The following is a 22,841-nucleotide window of genomic DNA, read 5'->3' as shown; positions in this document are numbered from 1 at the left end:
AAGTATTGACTCCCTAGACCTTTCCTGGAGAAACAATAAAAAATTGTATTTTTAAAATGTATTAGTGTCTATTGCTGTTGGGACCAAGCACAATTTGAGGTACAGCTCAATGGAAAAATCCATCCTTTTCTTGGAACATCAAAAAGATCATCTCAAATAAAAGTCTCAAACAAGCTGTAGGAGATACCATGACACTCGCATCCCCATCGCTGGTAAACTTTCTTTTTCGGGTGACAGCCTGCAGCACCACCCAAACCCACGCACTCAGCACTGTGTCAGATGCCCCCAAAAATCTTTCAAGTCTCGTTCACAATCTCACAAGGCACCCGTTAAAAGATGGGGAGGCTGCTCTGCAGGCACCATCACTTTATATCAACTCTTATTTCACATATTCCTACTGCAAAATACAACAGCACGCCATGCTATGTGCTGAGTTATTGGCCACGCCGCTCAGATCTGAAGGGGAAATCAGATCTCCGTCCATTGGACATTCCCGCTTACTTTTGGGAGTCAAAACCATTGGGTATCTCAGTTCCCTGAGGGAGGCTTCACCACTGGAGAAATGATGAGAAATTTACTTTTCCTTGATCAACTGACAGTACTGCACAAAGTCTAAGTAGCACTCGCAATACATTATGGCACTCACAGTATATTATAGCATCATATGCTTGAAAAATAGAGATAAAATACCTGAAAAATCTGCTGCCAGTAGGTCCACCGCCTTTAAAACTTTGACTTGTAAGAAACCAATGTCCTTTATGTCTCGAAAGGAATTCTTTATACTCTGTGAGGAGGGAAACATAAAGATGTATTTTGGTTTTAATTCGATAAGAAATAGAAAATATTGAACAACTAAGTGACTTACATTTTTATATCCATCACTATTTCTTCAGCGTTTCAGTTCAGCAGCTGATAGACCCAAAATATATCTCCACTATTCCCAGCCTCACTGCATCATGACCCCATGAGTTCACAACTATCCCAAGCTACCTGTTCCTAAGGAAATTCTCCATTCACATAAATAACACCTTAGCTTTACGGTGGAGACTGAGAGGAGCCCTGCGTGTTTATGCAATTATTATCTCCTAACTAAAACAGAAAATGGGACATAGGTAGATATGGAGAGGCAGCATGGGTCAGGAAAGCAGCACCCTCAAATTGGGAGTGGGGAATCTGTACTCAAAAGTAGCTTTGATTTGTGGTGTTCAAATTCCTTGTGTCTCTATCTTGTGCCCCATTTTAGAGAGATACATGCTCATTCTTTCTTGCCCAGCTTTTGAGGATTAAGGTGTGGAGGCCATCATAGGGTTTCCATCTTCCAACAGTTCCAAGTCCAGAATATGTCCTTCTCGAAGGAAGAAAGAAACCTAAGTATACTAGGATTTCTCCATGATATTCAGTGTGTCTCATTCCCCATGATAATATCTTGACACAATTCAAGTTTGCAAAGAAAAATATTAGTTTAAAACTCATCAAATACAAGCAGCCAAATTGCCTGGGTCTATCTGCCCAGTCAACCTCCTTGTCATTCTAAACATAATAACTATGCCACGTAATAGTTTTCTCTGATAGGAGATATGTTATTATGACTGGATTATTTTTTTTCCTGCAATTTTGACTACTTTCAAAACTAAAGGAGAAAAAAAAGGAAGAAAAAAAAAAAATGCAAACTCACATAGTGCTGTGCAATCTGTTGCCGTTCACTGGGGTCTCCCAAAGGGCAGACGCACAGATCAGAAATGGACACTCCTGTACATGGGGCAACAGCAACCAACATTAACAGGGACCCTGGATGTTTTTCCAGTGGCAGCTCTAAGCAATTGGTCTGCTTCATCGGCAGGGCAGTAATGTCAACTTGGCACCTAGAATGACATTGCCAAGGATTAATATGAAAAAAAGAGCTGGAAAAGGAAAAAATAAAGCAACATTTATATTGATTTCAGTAGCAAGCAGGCACCAAAACTTCTTGCTTGTTCAAGATGGAAAGAATGCAAAAAAAAAGCATTTCAAAATCAAACATGGGAAACCAATTAGCCAGTTTCTATTGCACTTACAGTCAAGTTTTGCTTTCTGGTTCACCTACTAGTAAGCAGAGGTAAAAGGTTTGGGCTGCAAGTACAGTAGGAAAATTTAACTCTGGCCTGCCTCACTTCCCCTCTAAAATCCCCCAGTGCTTTCTGATGGATTGGAAATGCAATTTTATTTCACCTGGGGGAAAAGAAAAGGGGCAAATGCAAAATTTAAAGCATTAGACTAAAATAGATTAGTTTCTTTAAAGTCACATACTCCATTTTATGCTACATTATACTGTATGCCCCAGTCTCCTTTACAAGCCTTACTAGAGCTGCATTTTCAGCGTACTGTTATATTTCCCAAAGGGAGGGATTATCTTAAAAGTCTCCCCCCACGCTTGGTACATAATATGTATCATTAACCTGATACTTCCTCCGAAAGATAAGGAAAAAAGAGAAATATTCATAAAGAGGCAATAATAAAAGACAAATATAGGCTAAAACAGAGAGAGATCACTAGACAGCCGGTTAGATGCGAAAGGAGAGGTTAAATGCAACCAAAAGCAACTTGGCTCGGCTAAATGCGTTCTACTTAGAAGTCCAGTAAATGGAGTGGAACTTTTTTGAACCTCTGTGGGTCTTGGCTTTCAAGAACAGGCCAAACAAAAGTTACAGATTAAAAAATAGGAAAAAACAAAAATAAGGAAAGGGAAGCTTTGTTGCCACAGTGTGAGGGGAGACACATTCCTCAAAGGGACTGCAAGCGGATGATGGAGAGTGAGGGCTTTCGCTCCGCTTAATGCCTGCTGACAAGTTTTTATTTAAACTAAACTTGCTAAGGTGTTGTCTTAATAGGCTAAAATTCCACAGGGTTCCCCCAGGTGGGTTTCTTCTGGATAAATGGTGCATGTAGTGTTCCTGATTGATCCCATTCCAGTAGTAGAGCTGGAGCGGTTTATACCCATCTGCTATAAATTGCATGCTTTCCGCTTCTTAACAGCCTATTTTCTGTGAATGCTAAGAGGAGTGAAAAAAAATAATCCCAAAACATTTCAGGCTGAAAACCCAAGAAGCTGTGTTATGAACTAAAAGCCATTGCTCTGATGAGTTTGTAAGTCATCCAGTAGCTCCGTGTATTAAAACACAGCTCTTTTTGTGAGCATCTTCTGACCAAAATCAATGGGGATGACTTTGCTTTAAGTGTGCTCTTCACTATTCACCACACTGAATATACAACAGGTTGCAAGTTTACTCTTATTAACTGCTTTCAAGTGCTTTGAAAGAGAAAAAAAATAAACCAGGAAGAGTACCAACACTGTTCGGCATGTAGGCTGCCTCTCAACACAATTTCCAAGTGTGAGAGGTTGCATTTAAAGCTCATTGCTATGCCCAGACTCTTCAAAAAGATATGACAAGAGAAGATACAGCAGAAAAGAAAACAAAACACATACACACACACAAAAAAGGCAAGCATTTGAGAAAAAAAGACCTTATCGCTTCCATGCTGGAGGTCAACATCACCTTGGCTGCATTAACACAGTTACTTCTCAGCAGTTTTACTGATACTTGAGGTATCAGTGTAAAAGGGGGAATGTATCGTTATCTTGGGTTCTTGTCTTGGTTTGGGTTTGTTTTGTTACAGATGAAGAAACTGAAGTAAGAAGAAGGTAAAACTCGGGGTCACCCAGGCAGTCTGTGGTTCAACTGGCAATACAGGCCACATCTCCCACATGAGCTTTTCATACACCACCCACTCACCACTGTCCACAGCTACAAAGAGCTGCAGTTGCTTTTCTTACGTTAGGAACTTTTCCATGGAGTAAGAAAGAAGAGACAACGGTGCATCTCCCACCAACAGATAAGCTCAGAAATATCTTGTATCTCACAGGCAAAGTTAAATATAATTCCAGCTTGTTTTTGTGAATCGGAATTGTTTTTCTTATTAAAAGGATTTCATTAGCCAAAGGTCAAATAAAAGATCGAGTATAAGGGCACAGGGGTAGGAGGGATGCACATGTGGAAGGGAAAACAGCAGGAGGTAGAGTATAAGCATTTCTTCCTCAAATCATGTCTGATTTCCATGCAAACTAACTTTCTTAAAACATCTGTGTTCACTCAAAGTGATGGTATGTCTCTGTATTTTCTTTTGAGGAACTGTAAAGAAAAACCCACATTTGCACTTGCAAATGGCAAAAGGTTTAAGAAAAACAAAAATTTGTTTCATTTAGGTTATACAAAATAATTTATCAGACTGCAAAGCATGCAGCTTAGTAAAACAATTAGACATTCAATTTGCTGTCTAATTTCAGCAGTTTCCACATAAACGCTTCTACACTATTAAAATGAGTCTAGTGATTTCCAAACTAGTTCCCAGTCCTCCTGAAACAGAAACTCTTATTTTCCTTCTTTCTCAGCTTTCTATCTGCAAGATCTTATTACAGATAATTATTTCACAGGGAAGTGGTAAGATACTATGGTGATGGGCAAAGTATAAAACTAATGCAGATAATCCACTTTTTGCTCAAAAGTTGCTGATCTGAATGCAAAGGGCAAGACTCTCAGATTATTTGTAATTTAGGTGATAGAAATTATCTCCTGAGTTAAATTCTCAGCATAGTAATCCTATTTCAGAACAGGATAGCTCTTCTTGTTGTCATCTTTTGCTACATCACATATTAAACTCAGGTATAAGCTTTCACACATATGCCTATATACATGACCTGTCTTTCGGAGACACAGTTCTGTAAGATGGGTGCATTGTGCACACAAATGTATAACTTTTTTTTTTCTAAGCCACAATTAATTAAATACTTTCCTTCCTCCTCTTGATCAATATTGAGGTCTACACCTCTATATTAACCTCTAGTCCTGTAAAGAATTACACCACAGCTTTAGTTTTCATTTAAGACTCTTCTTTTGACTTACAGCCCTCATCTTCATTTGCCAAACTGTTTTGCCCCCCTTTTTCATTCATTTTGCAGGGAAATATTACTTGAGAACAGTAAATCTGAGGTTAAATTATTTGCTTCACTTTATCAGGGAATCAAATGTTAAAATTTCACTAGCAGGTTCTGATATTAGCCTCTTACCAGTAGCCATGGAGTTGGATTTTATTACCCAATCTGCAGTTCATCAATTTATTATAAGTATCCTTAAATATACAGAAATAAATATGGACAAATCTGCACACAACATTGTGATTTTTTTCCCCTTTGCAAAAGAGGTCGGAATCATGATCACAGTATACAGTATGATGCATCTATGATTAATACTTGAAAAGAAATTTCAATTGCCACAGGTGTCAGGGAAACAATTAATAAGGTCTTATTCTGACTTATTCCACCACTAAATTTTGTTTATCTGATTCTTCTATAGCTTGGGGAAATTTAAATCAAAGGTTTGGATGCAGCTATAGTAGATTTTACTGCTCCACCCCAACAGCATTGCCTTTAAAATCAGGATTGTTTCTTGTTGCAAGGACACCGTTTCCTGGCAGCGTTCATCATAAAGATATTGGATGCACTCCAGTCTCATAGCTCAGGGCTCAAGTCTAGCAATTTTTGTAAAACCTTTTTCTTGAGGTAAATGCATGAAGAAAAAAACTCATACATTCTGCAGCATCTCTTTTTCAAAACATATCCCTTAATGCAGAAACACCCTCTAACAACCTGGCATAAACAACTTGACTCTGCCTGGACAAACTCTGCACACATTAACACCTTTGTTTATTAATATACATTAACATCATCTCCTGTTTATAGCATGCCTCTTATCCCAAAGGACACAAAAAGCATAGAATAGATGTTACTAACAGTTCTGTGCAGACTAAATAGAGGGATTATTTCATCCAGCACCAAAACACAGCCACCCCTCCGTGTCAGCCCCTGGCACCTGAACCACTCAATGCCACAACATTCTAAGCAAGGACGAGAAACTGGATCCAGTTGAAAACCTAAGGAGAAGGCAGGTAGGCTGAATGGAATAATTTAGCGTGTGATGTGCACTGACAGTGAGGGTTCGTTTCATGGTAGAATGGCGATGTGAAATCGCACTGAAAGTTTCTTCACTTATTCAGCAGCAGACAAAGGCCCCAGGTGTTAGTGTTAAGCACAGGAGGTCCAACACATTTCTTATTCCACAGGCACTTCAGGTCCTATTTGAAGAACAATATTTTACCTTGAAACCAAATTATGCCTGGGAGAAGAGCCATGTTCCAGGAGCTTAACGCATCCATCCTACACGAAATTCTGGGTCTAAAGGAATGAACAGAAGTCTTTATTCCACAAAAATTCAGCAGTCTGGATTATGAGACATGACTCCACACTGTGCATCTCCTCAACTTCATTTAAATATCGTGTGTGTGTGTGTATATATATATTTTTTATTTTTATTTTTTTTTTTTAAGGTCTAACCAACACCGTTGAACCTACACAACCCTGAGGGAGCATAACAAATCCAAATTGTACCCACAAGTTGACCACAGGTTCATTAGGATCCAGTAAATTTTCCCTTTTCCTTAAAAACATGCAAATTACTTGAGGGCAGTTGGGTTGTATGTCTGTATGTAATGACCACATATAAAGGTCAAACATTTTATTTCTTATAGTGATGTTGTGAAATCCAGAAATCTCAAAACTCAACTTGGAAATCACAGAGACAATAAGCATGGCATCTCATAAGGCTGTTTTGCCTACAGAATCCTTTTCCAGATCAGACTGCACTTGAACCTGCCATAAAATATTATTTATTGAGTGTGAAAATTTTCTACAGCGTACAAACAAGGCTTGATATTACACATTTGGTGTTTACCTATTCTTGCAATTGCTCTTTATAATCTAGTATAATTTTTTCCTGTTTCGATGCTACAGTGAATTTGCTGTGCTTAAGGCAACAACTGCAATATTTTCTCTCCATATAGACAGCAAAAATAACTGTAAGGTAAATCTAACACACACAGACTTTCCCAGTACTCAAATCTTTAATAATAGAATAAGCCTTTTGCTGATGATGTTTTTTTGCCACATTGAACACCACCTGCCAGAAACCAGTAAGAAAGAAAAAAAAAGAGGGGGAAAAACCTAAGAAAGAATTGCTCCAGCATCAGGAAGACTGAACAAGCCACAAACACTGTTACATTTCCTAACTCTAAACAGAATATCAGAAGTAATAAAAGTAACTGTGAGAATGGAAGGAACAGATTCATCTTCAGCCACTTCTCCATGTGATGAGCAGTAGTATTCAGCCAGAAAGCATTTCCTGCTCTGCAAAACCACAAACATTTGTAGAGCCAAAGGGCATTGTTCTTTTCAGTGAATAGTTTTGAACTATTTGAATGCTTAAAGTAAGAGAATGTTCTTATGAGTTACTGTTATTTAGCCAGCAAGTTGTGAAATCCTTGTCAGGTGAGAATGGCAAACAGGATCCCCGCCCCTAAGAATTTAGAGGTTTGGGCACTGGTCCTGCAAGCAAATAATCACAGACAGACCCAAGAGGGGTTCCAGTAAATTGAATGGTTCTTGGTGCTGCTGCATGCAGCCAACCAGGCAAAGCTTGGGGAGATGGATGTAGATGAAAACACTGCGAGCTAAAAGAAAGGAGGAGACAACAGGCAGAAAGATCTAGTTACTACTAGGAAACCAAGACTGCACTAATACTGTACAAAATAATATGGAGTTAAGAATGGAGCGGAAAAAAGCAGAACATGAGAGTAGGAACCATTCTCTGTTCCCATTAAGAAATAAAAAAGTTCAACTGCTAAACTACAAGAAGTCTCATCTGCTAATGCACCATAAGATCATTACTTAAGAATGTGAAGCAATAATAGAATAATGCAGTGGGACAATATCTGGTATCGGTCAGGAGATGGGTAGATCACCTGTCAGGATGCCCCTGAAAATGATGCTTTAAACAGCACAAGCTTGTGCAATAGTGTGGAGCATCAAACCCAGAGGCAATTGGGAAGAGATTGCCCAGGTAACAGGACCCACATGTAAACAAGGTCAGAAAAGTACATCTAAAAGAAAAAAGGGACAAAAAGGAGAGAAACATACAGTATTATACTGGTAATGAAGATAAATGGATCAATTAAAAAAAGTAATAAAAATCACGTTATCTTTATCCCACCCTCCAAAAAAAACCCCCCACCAACTTACGTTCCCAAAAGCTCCTCGTGCTTTTTGTTATCCTTTCTCCAGACCTCAATGTCCAACATATCCTTCCTGTCAGAGAAGTAGTGAAAATCAAACTGTTCCCTCCACTGAGGATTTGCACTCTTACACAGTGTCTAGAAAACATGCAGTTATAATATTTACTTTTCTTAAATAGTACTTATTTCCACAGTAAAGCACATATCAATTCTTCTACAAGAGTAAGGCCAGTTGTTAGGGCATCAAGTACTAAGGTCATTCTAACCAAAGCTCCCCAGCCTATAATATACAGACTCATCTTTGTTAAAAAACTTTCTTTTCTCCCAGTAATGATAAATATGCAACTGTGACATGAATGAATGGTTGGAGAAATTCTGAAATGCAAGGTAGATCCATCATCTCCACTTTCAGTGGACTGTGGTCATAACTCAACATCACTCATAGGCTGGAAGAAATCAAGAATAAACCTTTTGAGGACAACCACCTGAAAACAGGTCTTAATTAATTCAGGAATCCAAACAAGTACTTTTAATCCTTCCATGTTAAGATATAGGCAAAAAAAAAAAAAAAAAAAAAAAAAAACATCCAGTTAATTTGATATCTGTAAGTTGTCCCTCTGAGCTCAGTGAGATTTTTCATATGTTCAGGTTACTCTGAGTATTCACCAGATTGGGACTTAAATCACTTGCAATTCCTAACACACTACACCACCCACCAGCAATATCAGCATGGCCACTGAGAGAACAGGAGATAGGATCGACTGGACCACAACTGAGATTTCTCCCACCTTGTCTGCTTTTCTGGACCCTGAGACATTGTACTTCATAAGTTGAATAAACGCCAGGAAAGAACATGGAACACTGCCAATTTGTAGTCTTATTAGTGTGTAAAAGCAGCAGTCCCCAACTTTTGCTGGGCCCCGGGCAGAAATACTAAGCAATTAACTCACTGCAGGCAACATTGTACTTGACTCCTCATTTTAAACTTTTTCATTTTCTGTGACTGCAAACAGTGCAGTTTTGCAGATTCATGACACAGGCTATGGACCACTAAAGAGAAACATAAAAAGGGATCTTAACTGGAATAACATATATTTATTCTAAAATAACCATCCCATTTGTTATTTCTCAAAGCTGCTTTTCTAAATAAAAACATTATGTTGTGACGTTGGTTTGAGGTCCGACGTGGGGGACAAAGTGCAGGTTTCAGATGCGTCTACGTCTGAACATCATGTTCTGTGAATTTGCTTTGTACATTTTGTACATGAGTGGGTTGGTTTGTTTCCTCCTCCTCCCTCCGCACTTCCAGTTCATGACACGTAGAGCTCTTGCCTTCCCAACAGAACATTATTTTAATCATAGCCCCTCTCCTTATTAGACTTTGGAGATGAAAGATAGAGATGAAAAAATATCTTTGGGAATCCCATTCATTTGTTAGACTCCCATGAAACAGTTTTGGTTTTGTTTTAATTGGGGGAGGAGGGGTGTTGTTTGGTTTGGGTTTTGGGGTTTGATATGTTTGTTTGTTTTTTCTCCTGTTATAGGTAATACACTTTTTAAGCAAGGTACTTTAAAAAATAAAAAATATTCCCCTGCACTGAGAACCATTTCAGCTTTGCTTTTCCAGCATACCTAACATTGCAAACCTAACCTCTGTATCGGCAGAGAACAAAACACGTGTGATGCATGCAGCGTTATTTCATTTCAAACATACATCAGTATGTTAAATGCACAAAAACAGCTACACACAATACTCCTAACTTCCTATGTCTATACTGGCATGTAAAACACATTAGTAAAATGTTAATGTCCCTGATCTGGTCTCCTGGTTTTGATCTCACTTATACAAAAGAGTTTCAAGAATAGTTCCATGTGAGTTAGGAACACTGGTAAAAGAAACACCAGGTACCTTATTGGCTTCTGCAAACTTAAGGAAATTCTTAATACTTACCTTACTCTTGTATCTTTGATCTCCCAGTTTGAGGAGAATAAAAATCTCTGCCAAGCCCCCTGCAGGCATGTTCTTCCCTTCCAAGAGCGTGATGGTGACCAGCCCATTCCACAACTGGTTCTTGCGCAAAACGTCAGAGAGTCGCACGCTCCGCATGAAACTCGACTGAAAAGCAAAGTCACCAAACATTTATACACCCAAACCCACGTTTTTGCGCTCAAACTGACTGTGCTATGAAAGCACCAGAAGTGAGAGAGGTATCACCAACTTGGAGTAAGCAGGGAGCAGAGGGCAGTAGGATGATCTGCTGCCCATACTTTGCCACAGCTGGCCTCATGAAGAGATGGTGTTTATAATCTGAGTGAAATCAGCAGGGTTAGCTTAAACCACCAGAGAAGTCAAATTTAGCTAACCTGGCTGAGCTTCAGCAAGAGCAGACCCTGAGTGTTGAGAGCAATCTGTTACCTTAGCTCAGGGAAAGACACAGGAGAGCGATGGGGAGAAGAGGTGGAAGAAGGGAGAAACTAAAAGTAAACTCTTAAATGTGTCCAGCTACATCCATAAAACACAGGTCTGTCCTTTCTGGGGAGACAGCCCACAACCATAAAGCCTATGGCCAAGTGAAAGGCTGAGCAGCATTCTTCCACATCCTCAATCACTCAACTGCATGTTGTCTGTGTTAGCTCTTCGCCTGCTGCCTTTGCAGCTCCTGCTTCCAGAAACCAAGCTCACGAATCAAAAATACTGACGCTGGCTGAAAAAACACTGACATCACTGGCCACTTTATCTGGAGTTATGGTTACCTGGGAGCCACATTTGTTACCTTCGCAGCTTCATCCTACACAGCACGGCTGTGCTAAGAGTTTGCTAACTGGCAATATTTTATTGGACAGAGGATGATTAAATAGGCCTTTATTTGGGAGGGAGTGAGCTGGAAACATTAAAACTCAAGGCTATACTTTTCTTCTCGCAGTAAAAATCCTGCCATATTTTATTCTCGTGAAGCAACTTTTAACTCGCCACACTTTGGAGCTTCAATCATGTCATATACAGGTGGGAGCAAGACGGAGGAGAAGATTTCACAAGTCACTTTAAAACAGGACGTGTTAGCTTTAAAAGCAAGTAAAAAATGTTGTTGCTAAATAAAACGATTGCAAAAGCACCTGATGTCTGAAGATTACTTTTTATGGATCAATTACCCAGCAACAAAATTCTTAAATCATGGGTGGTGAACTCACAAAATTTTTTACTCGCTTTTTACTGGCTAAAATACCCAACTCTGAATCCCACAAGCATATTAATAAACTTCTATTTAAACACCCCATTTGGCTTTCCTGGCACGCTGATTAAAAATTCCTACCTTTAAATAGAAAACGAGATTTTGATTCATAAATCCAGCTGCAATGTAATTTCTTTTTATTCTTTTTTTTTTTTAAAAAAAGTTTTTTTTTTTTATTTTTTAAAGTTCATCTTTTAGGCCAAAAAGCTAAAGCATGACTGTTCCCATGGACATACTTCAAAGTCCCGGCAGATATATTCCTCCCTAAACACTGCAACTATTTCAAAATCCTTTTTATAAAAAAGGGAGTAATGTCCACAAGGGATCAAAGGCCATTCTACAGTCTGGCAATCGCCTTAGAAAAATGGCAGTGCTTCCATGAAATATGCCCTAAAATAATTTTGCAGCTTGGTATGTCCTAATTTCGAATTGGATGTTTATCTTGGAAAGGCTTCTATCTAACTTGTCCATAAAACAGCTCCACTTAGCTCTATGAGCCCTGTGAAAATGGAATCCAAAGCTGGCTATTAAAGGGGCCTGGAGATTGCTTCCATATGGCGTAACAGCATGGGAGTGGAGGGCTAAGGCCTACAGCAGGCTCTGCTTGGCTTGAGCTCCCCATCTATCCATGGACACTCGTTGCATTACACCATAACATCTGGATTATTGCTTGTAATGTCCCTGGGAAATATCCACTTCCCATCAAAGCCTTTATCTATCTCGGTTGTACTTTGAACATTTTAGTATTTAACATAGTCATGTTTGATGTGATGTACTCGCCGCTTTAGGACCAAGGATTTTTCCTCCCCCTTCACTCCTTCCTCAGAGGAGGAGGAGGAGGTATTTGATGTTAGTTCACAAAAAAGAAAAAACAAAACAAACAAAACAGACAAAGTTTATTATCTGTGTTACAATTTCTTTTAAAAACAAAACATTCAGTTCTCTGAAAAGTTTCCAGGCTGAACACAAAAACCAGTTGTTATCACTCAGTTTTCAAATCAAATTTGGATTGTTTTCATTTTTTTAACCAGACTAGTATTTTAGGGAGTCACTCAGTGTTGGGGGCCTTTCTACCCAAATTCTGTAGCATATATAACATCCCCTTTCAGCCACTGACTTGACAGTTCAAAGGATGTTGGGAGGTACCCAAACCATCCCAGATTCCACACAGTCCCAGGAAACATCAGTGCCTGCAGATAGGTATTACTAGAGCACATTGCAATGCATCAACTCTGACCTTCTAAAACAGGTGGCCCCTGGCAAACAGCCTCATGCACCCCCTTTCTGATGGCCGCACAGCTGCAAAAGTGCTCTGTGCTCATCTCAGAAAAGGGGTACAGTGATCTCCAGCCGCTACTTTCTGGATAAGACATAGCATCACTTTAAAGCATCACAATCGTTAGAGAAGCCAAGATGTTTTGATGAGTTCCTATCCGCCTCCCCCAGCCCAGGTCTGACACCACCACAAGTCTCTTTCCAAACACAGCAGCACAGAACGTGGGAGGGCTTCTTGCCTTGCACCCCTGCAAGACAACCCGCCACATTAGGAATGCTTTGGATTTCCTGGACGTGCACAGGTCACTTGCACAGCGTGTGCTCAGCAGGTCTGGCACGTCTCCTGTGCCTCCAATCATCTACTCACACACACCAAAGAACTGCTCTGTGCATGCTCTGTGGTCACCTCTGCAGCCTCCCCAGGTACTTGGCAGGTTGTTCCTCTGACCACCCTGATGGAAATCCCAGCCAAACAGGCAGTGTCTCAGATTCCACTCACAGTTTCTGTGAGGAAGCACGTCTGGGGAAACCCAGATGGGTGGTAGACCCACAGACCCAGGCTGTCAATGAGTCAATTTTAGTGTTGCCTGGGGAAGCCTGCACTATGGAAAATGCCTCCCAGGTGATGAGAAAATGATATCACATTATTTGTTTTAAAAGTCTTACCTGTTCCCTGATACCCTGCACCTACAGATTTTAAACTGATTTACACAGAGTTAATTGATTAAACTTCACAGCTTCCCTTTGAGTTGGCAAAACTATCGCAGGACAGAGAAGTGCAGTGATTAGTCTAACAAAATTATTTAGGGGCAAAATAAGCCCTAAAAAAAAACCTAAAAACCAAAAACAACACAAAACCCAAAACCAAACACTCTTCCTCCACAATGAGACACCAGCAAAATCAAAGCCCTCCTCTACACTGGCTGGAAAAGTAGGACATGACTGCTCAGTCAGTGACAATTTTAAAGTGGTTTAATCTTTCCAGCTCTTCCCTTTCCCTGTTACCTCCCAGGCTATGGAGGCCTCCACACTTGGGTATTTCAGCTCCTCCTGCTGCTGAACCCGAGTCCTTTCCAGCTGTGCTCCCAGACTGGATGCCAGGTCCTTCAGGCCTCTCCTGCTAGATTTTCCTGTAAACTCTCTGCAGTCAGCCAGCTCACACTCTGGCTCCATCCCAGACCAAAGTAAAGGTGCCTTGCAGAGGTACAGAAAAGCTGGCTGAAGCTAGGATCAGGCTATAGGGCTGGAAATTAGGAAACATATGCTTTATGATGGAATTTGGCACGTGTCCCAAGCACAAGACATTGGACAAGTTTGCTTATTCCTTCCTGCATCTGTCTCCCTGTCACTTCTGAAAATCAAGATAGTCTTAAGACCAGAATTTGAGTGGTTGTCTCCAAACAGAGCTCCAATGTTGGCGGGGCTCTGGGTGCAAATAGCCAGTGATACTATTAAGTTTACCTTTATCAGCAATTAACCATTGCAAAATGGTTAAAAAAATTGAACAAAAAGCATCCCTCAAACAAGCCAGACAAATAAAATAGTAAGCACCAGAATATCCAGAAACCTTTACTCTTTAAAAGCAGGCTAGATTTTTTTTAAAGTCTAAGAGCCCATGTTTACTGCAGATTTAGCGACTGTGCAACATCAGATAAGTGATGAGCAATGCTTTCTGAAGCAAAAGTATGGCCTGGTCATAGAGCAGGACCCTGCCACATGAGAAACAGAAGGCAGTTTTTCTCCCTACTGCTTAGAAAGGGTATTTCCCCAGAAAACATCCCACATCTCTGAACAGAAAAATTAAAAATCAGTGCTCACAACACCATTTTCAGATTTTGGCTTCAAAATGAATACAAAAGCTTCTCACACCAACTTCAATTTTTTTGTTGTTATTTTCTGATTCTGGTTTAAAGAAGCAAGCTGGGCAAGAATGAGAAGGTGAGCGATATTCTGCCTTCCGAGAGGCAAACACAGGAGACAAGCCAGAACACCAGAGCTTTGGAGGGGAAAGAACTGGCTCATTGACCCAGCTTCACAAAATCCTTTAGGAGCTTGAGTCTCCCTGATAACAGCATTTGTATATAATCTCCCTCTATAGGCACCCAGTGAATCCCCTCTGGTGCATCAGGGCCACTTTCAAATCTGTCTGTTTTCCTGACACACACATACATGCCCCAAGTTCAAACTTGTTTTTGAAGCAATAAAGAGATGCAGAAAAATTGTACATTTAAATGACACGGCGAGGTGGCCAAGTGTGAAGCGAGCCCATCGCTCACATCTTTCATTTAAAAGGATGAGACAGGACAACAGAAAGCCTGCTGCAATCCCTGTGAAGAGGTCAGCATCGAAACTGGGCCACGTAATTTGCCATTTGAGAAAACAACAACACGCAAATAGGAAGACTCTTCGGACCTCTCCTCATTAGGCAGGGGAAACCATTTTGCAGAGGCAGTCTCCCCCTGGGAAAGAGGAGAGGGCAGTGAGAAAGGCAAGTGAACCGACAAGAGATTGCCGCCACGATGCGTGACCCTGTGGCAAGCGAGTCCCTCTGCTCCACGAAACGCTCGGAGAGCACTGCTGCCCACGGGGTTTTGTGGGAGAAAGCCAAATACAATGAGGCAGGCAAAAATGAAACCTAACAGCCCACTCAGAAATTTGAAAAAAAAAAAAAAAAAGGAGAGTGAGGGATTTTCCCCTGCGATGAGACACTGAGGAGCACTTGGGTCCAGTCAGCCTTTCAGCCAATTTATTCAATCAGCTTCGGCTATCAAGGTGGCAAGTGTGTCGCTTTTGTTTCAGGACTGAACTGCTGAGGGTCAATCCACCCCAAGCAAACCTGCTTATTTGCTTCGTAGATGTTCAACACTTAAAGGTTATTCGGCTGTACAAATGCTGGAAATAGCACGTGGGGCACTCGGGGTGAGACTCAAGCCACCCGGGACAAACAAGGCTACTGAGCATCAGCATGTTGGGCTCCAGCAGAGACAGCTATCAACTCCCTCTGCATCCCAGAAAGAAAAACAGAAAAGAGGGGAGAGCTCACCAATATACAGATATAACTGCATGTATTAATGCTGCCTGATGGTATCTTCTTCCCTTTGCAATGCCACCCTCCTCAAGGAAAAGAAGAAAGCTGTGCTCTTGGAGACAGCTCCCAAAGAGGACAATGCTGTTATCGGCTCCCATTAAAAAATGAGGGATCTGGATGTGCTGCCCATGTCTTGGGAGTCCACCCAAACGTGCAGTGCTTCCCTTCTAGCTGCAGCAAAAAATATATATATTGTGTAATCAACAGATAGCTAAATCATCCAGTTCAACAGCTCTCGCACCAAGATGATTTAAAAGACAATATTAAGTTGCTGAAATCCTTCCTGCATACCATCCATAACAACAGTGAAGCAACTGTAGCTAGACTGGAGATCTTGTACTGCTGCTGTTTTCCTTGTTGTCTGAAATGGAGCTTTTTCTTCAAAAAGCAACGGAGCTCAGAGAACACACATGAGGAGTGCACAGTATCCTCCAGTACCCACATCAGCCCCTCTGCCCATCCAACATGGGGTTGCATCAGGTATTAACACCAGCAACAGAGGTGAATTTGGGAAGCCTGCAGGAACCCTGTGACTGATGTGCCAAGGCTGATTTAGGACAGTGTTGTGCCCAGTCTGCACTTAGATAACATAAAATGGTCAAACTAGAGTATAATCAGATTTCTTTCATATAGGCCATAGAATTTTTTAAAAAGCTGTAAAAGTTATATTAATTTTATCCATATTATTTAAAATAAGTAATTCTGCCTCTATTTGTAGAAGAAAAGCTAAATATTACAATACAGGTCAGCTACAGTTCAGTGAAAAAAAAAAACACAAAAACAAACCAGGAAAACCATTTCAAACAGAAAACTTTTATTTGCCTAAATCTATAGAGAAGAAATTTAGATGTGTCTCGGTTCAGCTGCTCAAATGGAAAGCATACAGCCTTTTTTCTTCTGCAACAACCAAAGTCAGCTCAGTAGCCAAAAAAAAAAAGAGAAGAGTTTGTGTATCCGTTATAGAGCTCTCACCATTTCCCCTGCTCCCCTTATTCCTGGATCTTTATCTCGTCCAGCAACATCGTTTTCTACCCCATCATACTCTCTGGCTATTCTTCCATAACCTCTTGTGCCTCCCCTAGACACCTATATTCCCCATGCACTCAATTTTTCTTTCTAGCCTTTATGTTCTGCCACAAACTGCTAGTACAGCTTCCACAGACCAGAGTTTCCTAACTAAAGATGGTTATTGATGTACAGTACTAGTGTTTTAGTGCAGTAGCAGAATCAATAAACTAGGAAATACTGCTTTGTCAGATTTTTCCAGCGCATGCTGGGAAATATTTTTACTGCCTTTGGATGGTCACAGAGCTTTTCTTTAGAGATCGCACTGGAGCATGAACTGTGTCTTCCCTGGGAAGAACTGAAGCTCTCCTACCCTCTAGTGACTGGAACAGAACAGAGCACCGGGCTGCAGCTTCTTTTTCCCCCCTCCTCTTTTAAACAATGCTTTGACTTCTAACTCAGCACCATGCTTCAGCATCTCTTAATTTTATTTAAAAAGATGCTAAGGCACAAGCCAGGGTCTTGTGAACTGAACAACCTGCCACTGCAGCTTACAGCTAGAGGTCCAAAAGACATGTCTGCAAAAAATTCCAGTGACAGAAGTTTGGCTATTCTGGACAAAAAGGACCAGAGTTTAAAACCCTGCCTCCCCTTCTCAGGACCCAAAGCCAACCAGCATCAGGAGACAGGGGTGTGCATGCCTGAGAAAAAGGGGGATGCAGCTACTCTGAGTGAGGGCACAGTAATCTCCAGAGCTTTTGCTAAAAACCGTCCAGCTCCACGGGTTGTATTTTGCACTTCTTCTGTTGGCAAAAATATATTATACTTGCTGGCACAATACCTGAGAGGGTTGGGCTCCTCTACATAGCACATCCCGGTTATAATAAATAAAACAAATGGAGGTTAATTACTCAATTTTAGATACAAACCAATAGTTACATGGGGAATATATCAAGATGCATACATGTTCTCATAAAAGCCAAATTCTGCTTTTCAGAATGTTATACTGTACAGCTTTCAAGCTGCATACTGGGGTCTACAGTTTCTATATCATTGTTATTTACTCAATAGCAAATTAAAGCTTTATAGACCAAATAAAAAGCCACAGTCTGTTTCCCGAACAAGTTAAAATATAATGCAAGAATGGGACAGCACAAGAATGTAAAAGTAATGGGAGCCTGCAGGGATACTACAGAAGACCAAGGAAAGCAAGTTATTCAGATATGTAGCAACACACAAATCTTGGAAATCTTGTTACATTGCTGGTAATGAAAACGGCCTACTCGGTCTCCATCCCAAGAACAAAAGGAATTTCGAAACCCACAGGAGTGACCAGAAGAAATATTGCTTCACAAAATTCCTCCTGTGGTGAGAGGCGACCCAAATGATTAGACAGGGATCCAGGAGACCCACGTTCATCCCCAGAACCCGCTGCCTTTCAGGTATCCTTAAACAACTCAAATCCTCCACAGCTTCAGCCATCATATTAAGACAGGTTGCCCCTATACTTCAGAGTTTTTCTATGTTTACCCTTTCTGCTTCAGAGGAGGGCACAGATTTTGGGAGGGGGCTTTTTCTTGTTTTTTAAGAGAAAAAACATGGATTACCTTAGATGAAGGTCGCTTCTTCCGACTTGACCATCTCTATTCATGGGTCCCCACCATTGTACCAAAGAGAACCCAGAGGGGAAACAGCGAAGGAGTAAAATGGAGAAAGTGTTCAGTAAAATAATTCAAACAGCAGCTTATCAAACGTGTTAGAAAAGCTTATTACTAAGTAGAGGGATTGATCTACGACTGAATTCATCTACCTCCCTCCCTCATGGAACATAATCAACAAACTCAAAATACCTGCACTGCACCAAAAAAGAAGAAATTAAAAAAGTAATCAAGAATACAAAGTGAAGGGACCCAAAGCCATTAGTAAGAAACATGGTTTATACTTTTGGTGCCATCTGGTTCCACAGTAAGCTAATTTAAAAAGGAAAAAAAAAAATTGTCTTGCTGTTAAGTGCTAATGTGGACAGAGCCATTTCACTATTCTGATTCCCCTGGAAATGGCTGAGCAATTTGCATTTGAAATATGAGGGCTTAAAACATCGTCTTTAAAAAAAAAATTACAGTGTGCACCAACTCTTCTGTCATCTGCACTCTGAATGTTAAATAAGCACCCAAGAGTACCAAAAGCTACTACTATAAACCAATGTATTTTCTGCCTTACTGGCTAGTTCACTTTAGCCCATGACTTCCTAAAAATCTCAGAAGAATTCATGAGCATCTTTTGGCTAAACTGCTTTTTGCTAATGAAAATGTTAATTTTTGCTTCCTCCCGTCTTGCAATCCAGTGACACGTGTGCCAACAACAGTCTGCTGTACAAGTTAGAGGGAGCATTCACCTCCCAGATCAAAGCCATCTCATAATACAGGTATGTAAATGCAACAACAGATTTCTGAATTATGTCATTAAGCTCTTAAATAATCACATACTGAGGGAGAAATAACTCTACAATTACCTTAATATTGAGATTTTTAAATTCTCAAAAAGGCAACTGTTTTAAAAATAAATAATGAACAGCAGACATCTCACATTAGCTTTTTCTTATTTTGCTTTTGATCCCATTGAAACATTTATGTTTCTATAAATAATCTTGTTCAGACTGGAATTCCTTACCTATAATTCAATGATGAGCTGTAAACAGTAACTTTCATACTAGACTTTATAGAAGACTTGTAGGAAGATTTTTCTCTATACGTATTTATTATATACATTTAAAATTAGCTCTAGTTTTCAAGCCAGTCCAAGTAAATGCCTGATCTTGGCTTTTCCCCACCTCTTGCTGGACGGGAGCAGGATGAATTCACTAGCACAGGTACGCCTCACACTCTATGTAAAACACTACTAGGAATCTTGAAAGACGAAAACAAAAGCAAAAAAACATGTGCAGGACCTGAAATTCAAAAGCTATCAGCTTCAGCTGTGGTGTTCCCAGTCTCTGCCCAAGTTCTCCTGGGTTTCTAGCATCACTAAATGCACCGTATTTCAGCATCAGGAGCCAAGTTCTGTTGCACTCAGCCACAAAACTGTCAGTGGCACAATCAGGGTTTTTACAAGCACTCTCAGCCAGTGTGCTTTTCTGCAGGATTGGTGCAATTGAAGTTTTAACATCAAATTTCTGCTTTTAGATTTCACAAAGATTTGTTTTTTCATTGACAAGAAAAAAGGGGAAAAAAAAAAAAAGTGATTATTTAAGTGCTTAAATCTAAACTCCTAGGTGGAAGTCAGAAAATAGTCTGCCCTGGAATAGCAATCCCAGCAGCTGTGGTTGAGGGGTTCACTTCAGCAACCTGCACATCGTGGTGATGGATACAACACCTCTGGTACCCAGAGAGCTCTGCCACAGCGCACATCACAGCAACAAGAGAGCAGCATCCAGCTACAGACGTCCACACAACTTCTACCCGTTAAAACTGGGACTTCTCTTAAAGTTATGATAGATCTCAATTTCAATACTGAGTCTCAGAGGATGAAAATAAAGGTGGCAATACCCAGCAAATCAGATATTGCCAGATATTTTTTGTGCCCCCCTACACATTCCAGCTTTAAATTTGATTTCCTAAGCCGCTTACATTTCTCTTGAAGTCTCCTTGCTTCACTGCTAGACTCAAGTTTAACACAATCACTCCCATGTCGTCTTCTAAACTGTTGGGATCTTCCAGTTTTAAAACCTGTTCAGTAGTTCTACAATAAAAAAAAAAAAAAAGCATGCATTTATTGATTCCAGTTAACCCGAGTTCATTATTAAAGGTCATACTGAGCTGTGCAAATTTCAGCTTCTTGGCTGAAATTCCCAATATTGAGTTTAAATGTTAAAATGGGAAATCAGAAGGGTTTCTCAGTTCTGACAAAATACAGCCCCCCTTTTAATAACACAGCATAGTGTTTATATAGCATTGCTTAATACTCATAACTCTTCGTATGCAGATACACACAGAATTAAGTTACGACTACCTCCACTTCACAGAGAAGAACAGTGACAGTGAAACTCATCCAAGTGAATTTTCTAACATAAATGGCTGGGATTTGACTTTGGATATATCTATTCTGCCTTACCCCTTCCCACGTTTCATCTCCCTCTATGACTCAGTTCCCTGTCTGAAAGCGGGAATACTGATATTTACCTAGTAGTATCTCAGGAATAAATCCATTAATGTTTCTAGAAATTTAATTCATTAACATTCCTATAAATTTCATTCATTAAGCTTTCTAGAAATTTGGATACAACAGCCACGGGAGCTATAATATACTCACACAGGGATAACTCTCTCTCTCAAAAACAAACAAACAATAAAAAGAGTCACACAGGGAATGAGTATAAAAGAGAGAACTCAAACTTGAATTCCTGGCTTCCAAATCCACGCTGAGCCCCAGCAGCAGCAGACAAAAGGCACAGGACTTGCCTCTGCACTAAATCAGGGCCAGATGCAGCAGAGGGGGGACGGGTGGCTGCGGGGGGAGGCTGGAAACGGGGTGCTTGCAGCCGGGCAAACCGCTCCCCAGCCCTGTTAGACACGGAAAAAGGCACCCCATGCTATCTGGGGCAAAGAAGGGGTCTCAATCTTCTCCACCTCCATAAATTACTCTGGGGTAGCTCTCCCTAAACAACACCACGTATAGGAATTCTTGGTCTTATTTCTAGTTGTGAAAATTAAAAGGGCTCCTTCTGCTGAACTGGGCTCACCCAGGCTGGACCTGAATCCTAAACCTAACACTGGATAAAAACATACGTGCACAGGATTTCTCAGGCAATTTCTTTTTTTTTTTCTTCTTTATTTTTTTTTAAATGTGCTCCCCACCCTCCTATCAAAATAAGCTTTCATGAACAGATAAATTTCAAGCTAGAGCAAAAGCATTTAATTATTTTTCTATGCTTCTCAATTAAGCTGCGTTAACAACCTTTAATTAAACAAATGTATTACCTATTGAGTTCAAGTTCGGTGAGTGCTACAAATGCCGAACCCATAAAGTCTGATGACGTTAAATCTCGATCATACACCTGGTAGCAAAATAAAACAAATATTTATAATTTTCACATTATAAGCCAGCTTTATCCCAGCCCATAAAAGAACAGATATTTTAAGCCCTTTCACAGTTCAATTTCCTATTTGAAAGATCAAGGCTTAGATATAATTCAGGGGTAATTTACCATCTCCCTGCTTTAATTTGTATTTTTAACTAAATATTTAAACAGCATTTTGAAAGTATCTTCTTAATATTATGTAAACAGAGACATGTGTGCTGCTATGGATTGTGCCTGTTCCTTTATGCTCTGCGCGATAGTATAATGAAACGCTGCACAAAAATCAGGTACTTCTGGCTGCAGATGTTTTAGCAATTAGTGCTCACAACTGGTAGCTCGCAGTTCTGGTAACTGTAACGTTACTCATAATGAGAAAAAGCTTTGCTACTTGTCACGGTGGCATCGCAGGTAATAATTCCATTCAAGCCAGCCAAATTACACTCTTAACGCGTGCTTATGAAACCGCGATTGATTTCACTGAGTTTGCACAATCACAGTAAGAGCGAGCAGAATTTAGCTCCGCAGTTTTAAATATATCCAGTCAAGGAGTTTTATTTCAACTTGGGCTTTTTGCAGATGGAAAGTAAAACATGGGAGTAAAATCTGGAAAAGACATATGTGCATTTTAATTTGAAATTGCTGAAACTCTTAAACTGGATCATGTTCTATGTTACACTGCTACAGTGAATAAAAATCAATATGTTTCTAGAGCTGAAAATAATTGCTTTAAAAAAAAAAAAAAAAAAAGTATTTACCCATGTTTCAAAACCCTAAAACCAAAACTCACCTTGATCCAGAGTTTCTGATCTAGGGTCTGTACAGGCAGCACAACAGTCTCGTCCCAAACCGGGTTGAGGTTCTTGTAGACGACCTTACTTTTATAGAGAGTTTTCCCATTCAGCTGAAATTTCACATATGGGTCACTTGTACCTGTGATAATTAATAAAAAAAATAGATTAGCACTGCCCCCACATAACCCCACACTCTTAAATTATACTTTAATAAAACA

At 40.1% G+C, this 22,841-nt stretch overlaps 1 protein-coding gene across 19 annotated transcripts in view; it reads right to left on the bottom strand.

Moving 5' to 3' along the window:
• MCTP2 (multiple C2 and transmembrane domain containing 2) overlaps positions 1 to 22,841 on the bottom strand; it is a 147,486-nt gene that overhangs the window by 62,463 nt on the left and 62,182 nt on the right. For 16 of the 19 annotated variants that reach the window (XM_065076637.1, XM_065076634.1, XM_065076636.1 and 13 more), the window contains 8 exons: positions 22,620 to 22,762; positions 21,732 to 21,808; positions 20,382 to 20,493; positions 18,363 to 18,398; positions 10,109 to 10,273; positions 8,165 to 8,295; positions 1,676 to 1,862; positions 691 to 784 (listed from right to left, as the gene is read on the bottom strand). In XM_065076637.1, the coding sequence (XP_064932709.1) occupies positions 691 to 784; positions 1,676 to 1,862; positions 8,165 to 8,295; positions 10,109 to 10,273; positions 18,363 to 18,398; positions 20,382 to 20,493; positions 21,732 to 21,808; positions 22,620 to 22,762 (945 nt within the window). Of the gene's footprint in view, positions 1 to 690; positions 785 to 1,675; positions 1,863 to 8,164; positions 8,296 to 10,108; positions 10,274 to 18,362; positions 18,399 to 20,381; positions 20,494 to 21,731; positions 21,809 to 22,619; positions 22,763 to 22,841 lie in introns of those variants that run through there. The other 3 variants (XM_065076650.1, XM_065076651.1, XM_065076652.1) reach the window with 3 other exon arrangements.

This window comes from Columba livia, chromosome 11 (genome assembly GCF_036013475.1).
Source record: "Columba livia isolate bColLiv1 breed racing homer chromosome 11, bColLiv1.pat.W.v2, whole genome shotgun sequence".
Classification (NCBI taxonomy): domain Eukaryota; kingdom Metazoa; phylum Chordata; class Aves; order Columbiformes; family Columbidae; genus Columba; species Columba livia.
The sequence above is the reverse complement of the archived record's forward strand: the minus strand, read 5'-3'. Positions and strand labels throughout refer to the sequence as shown.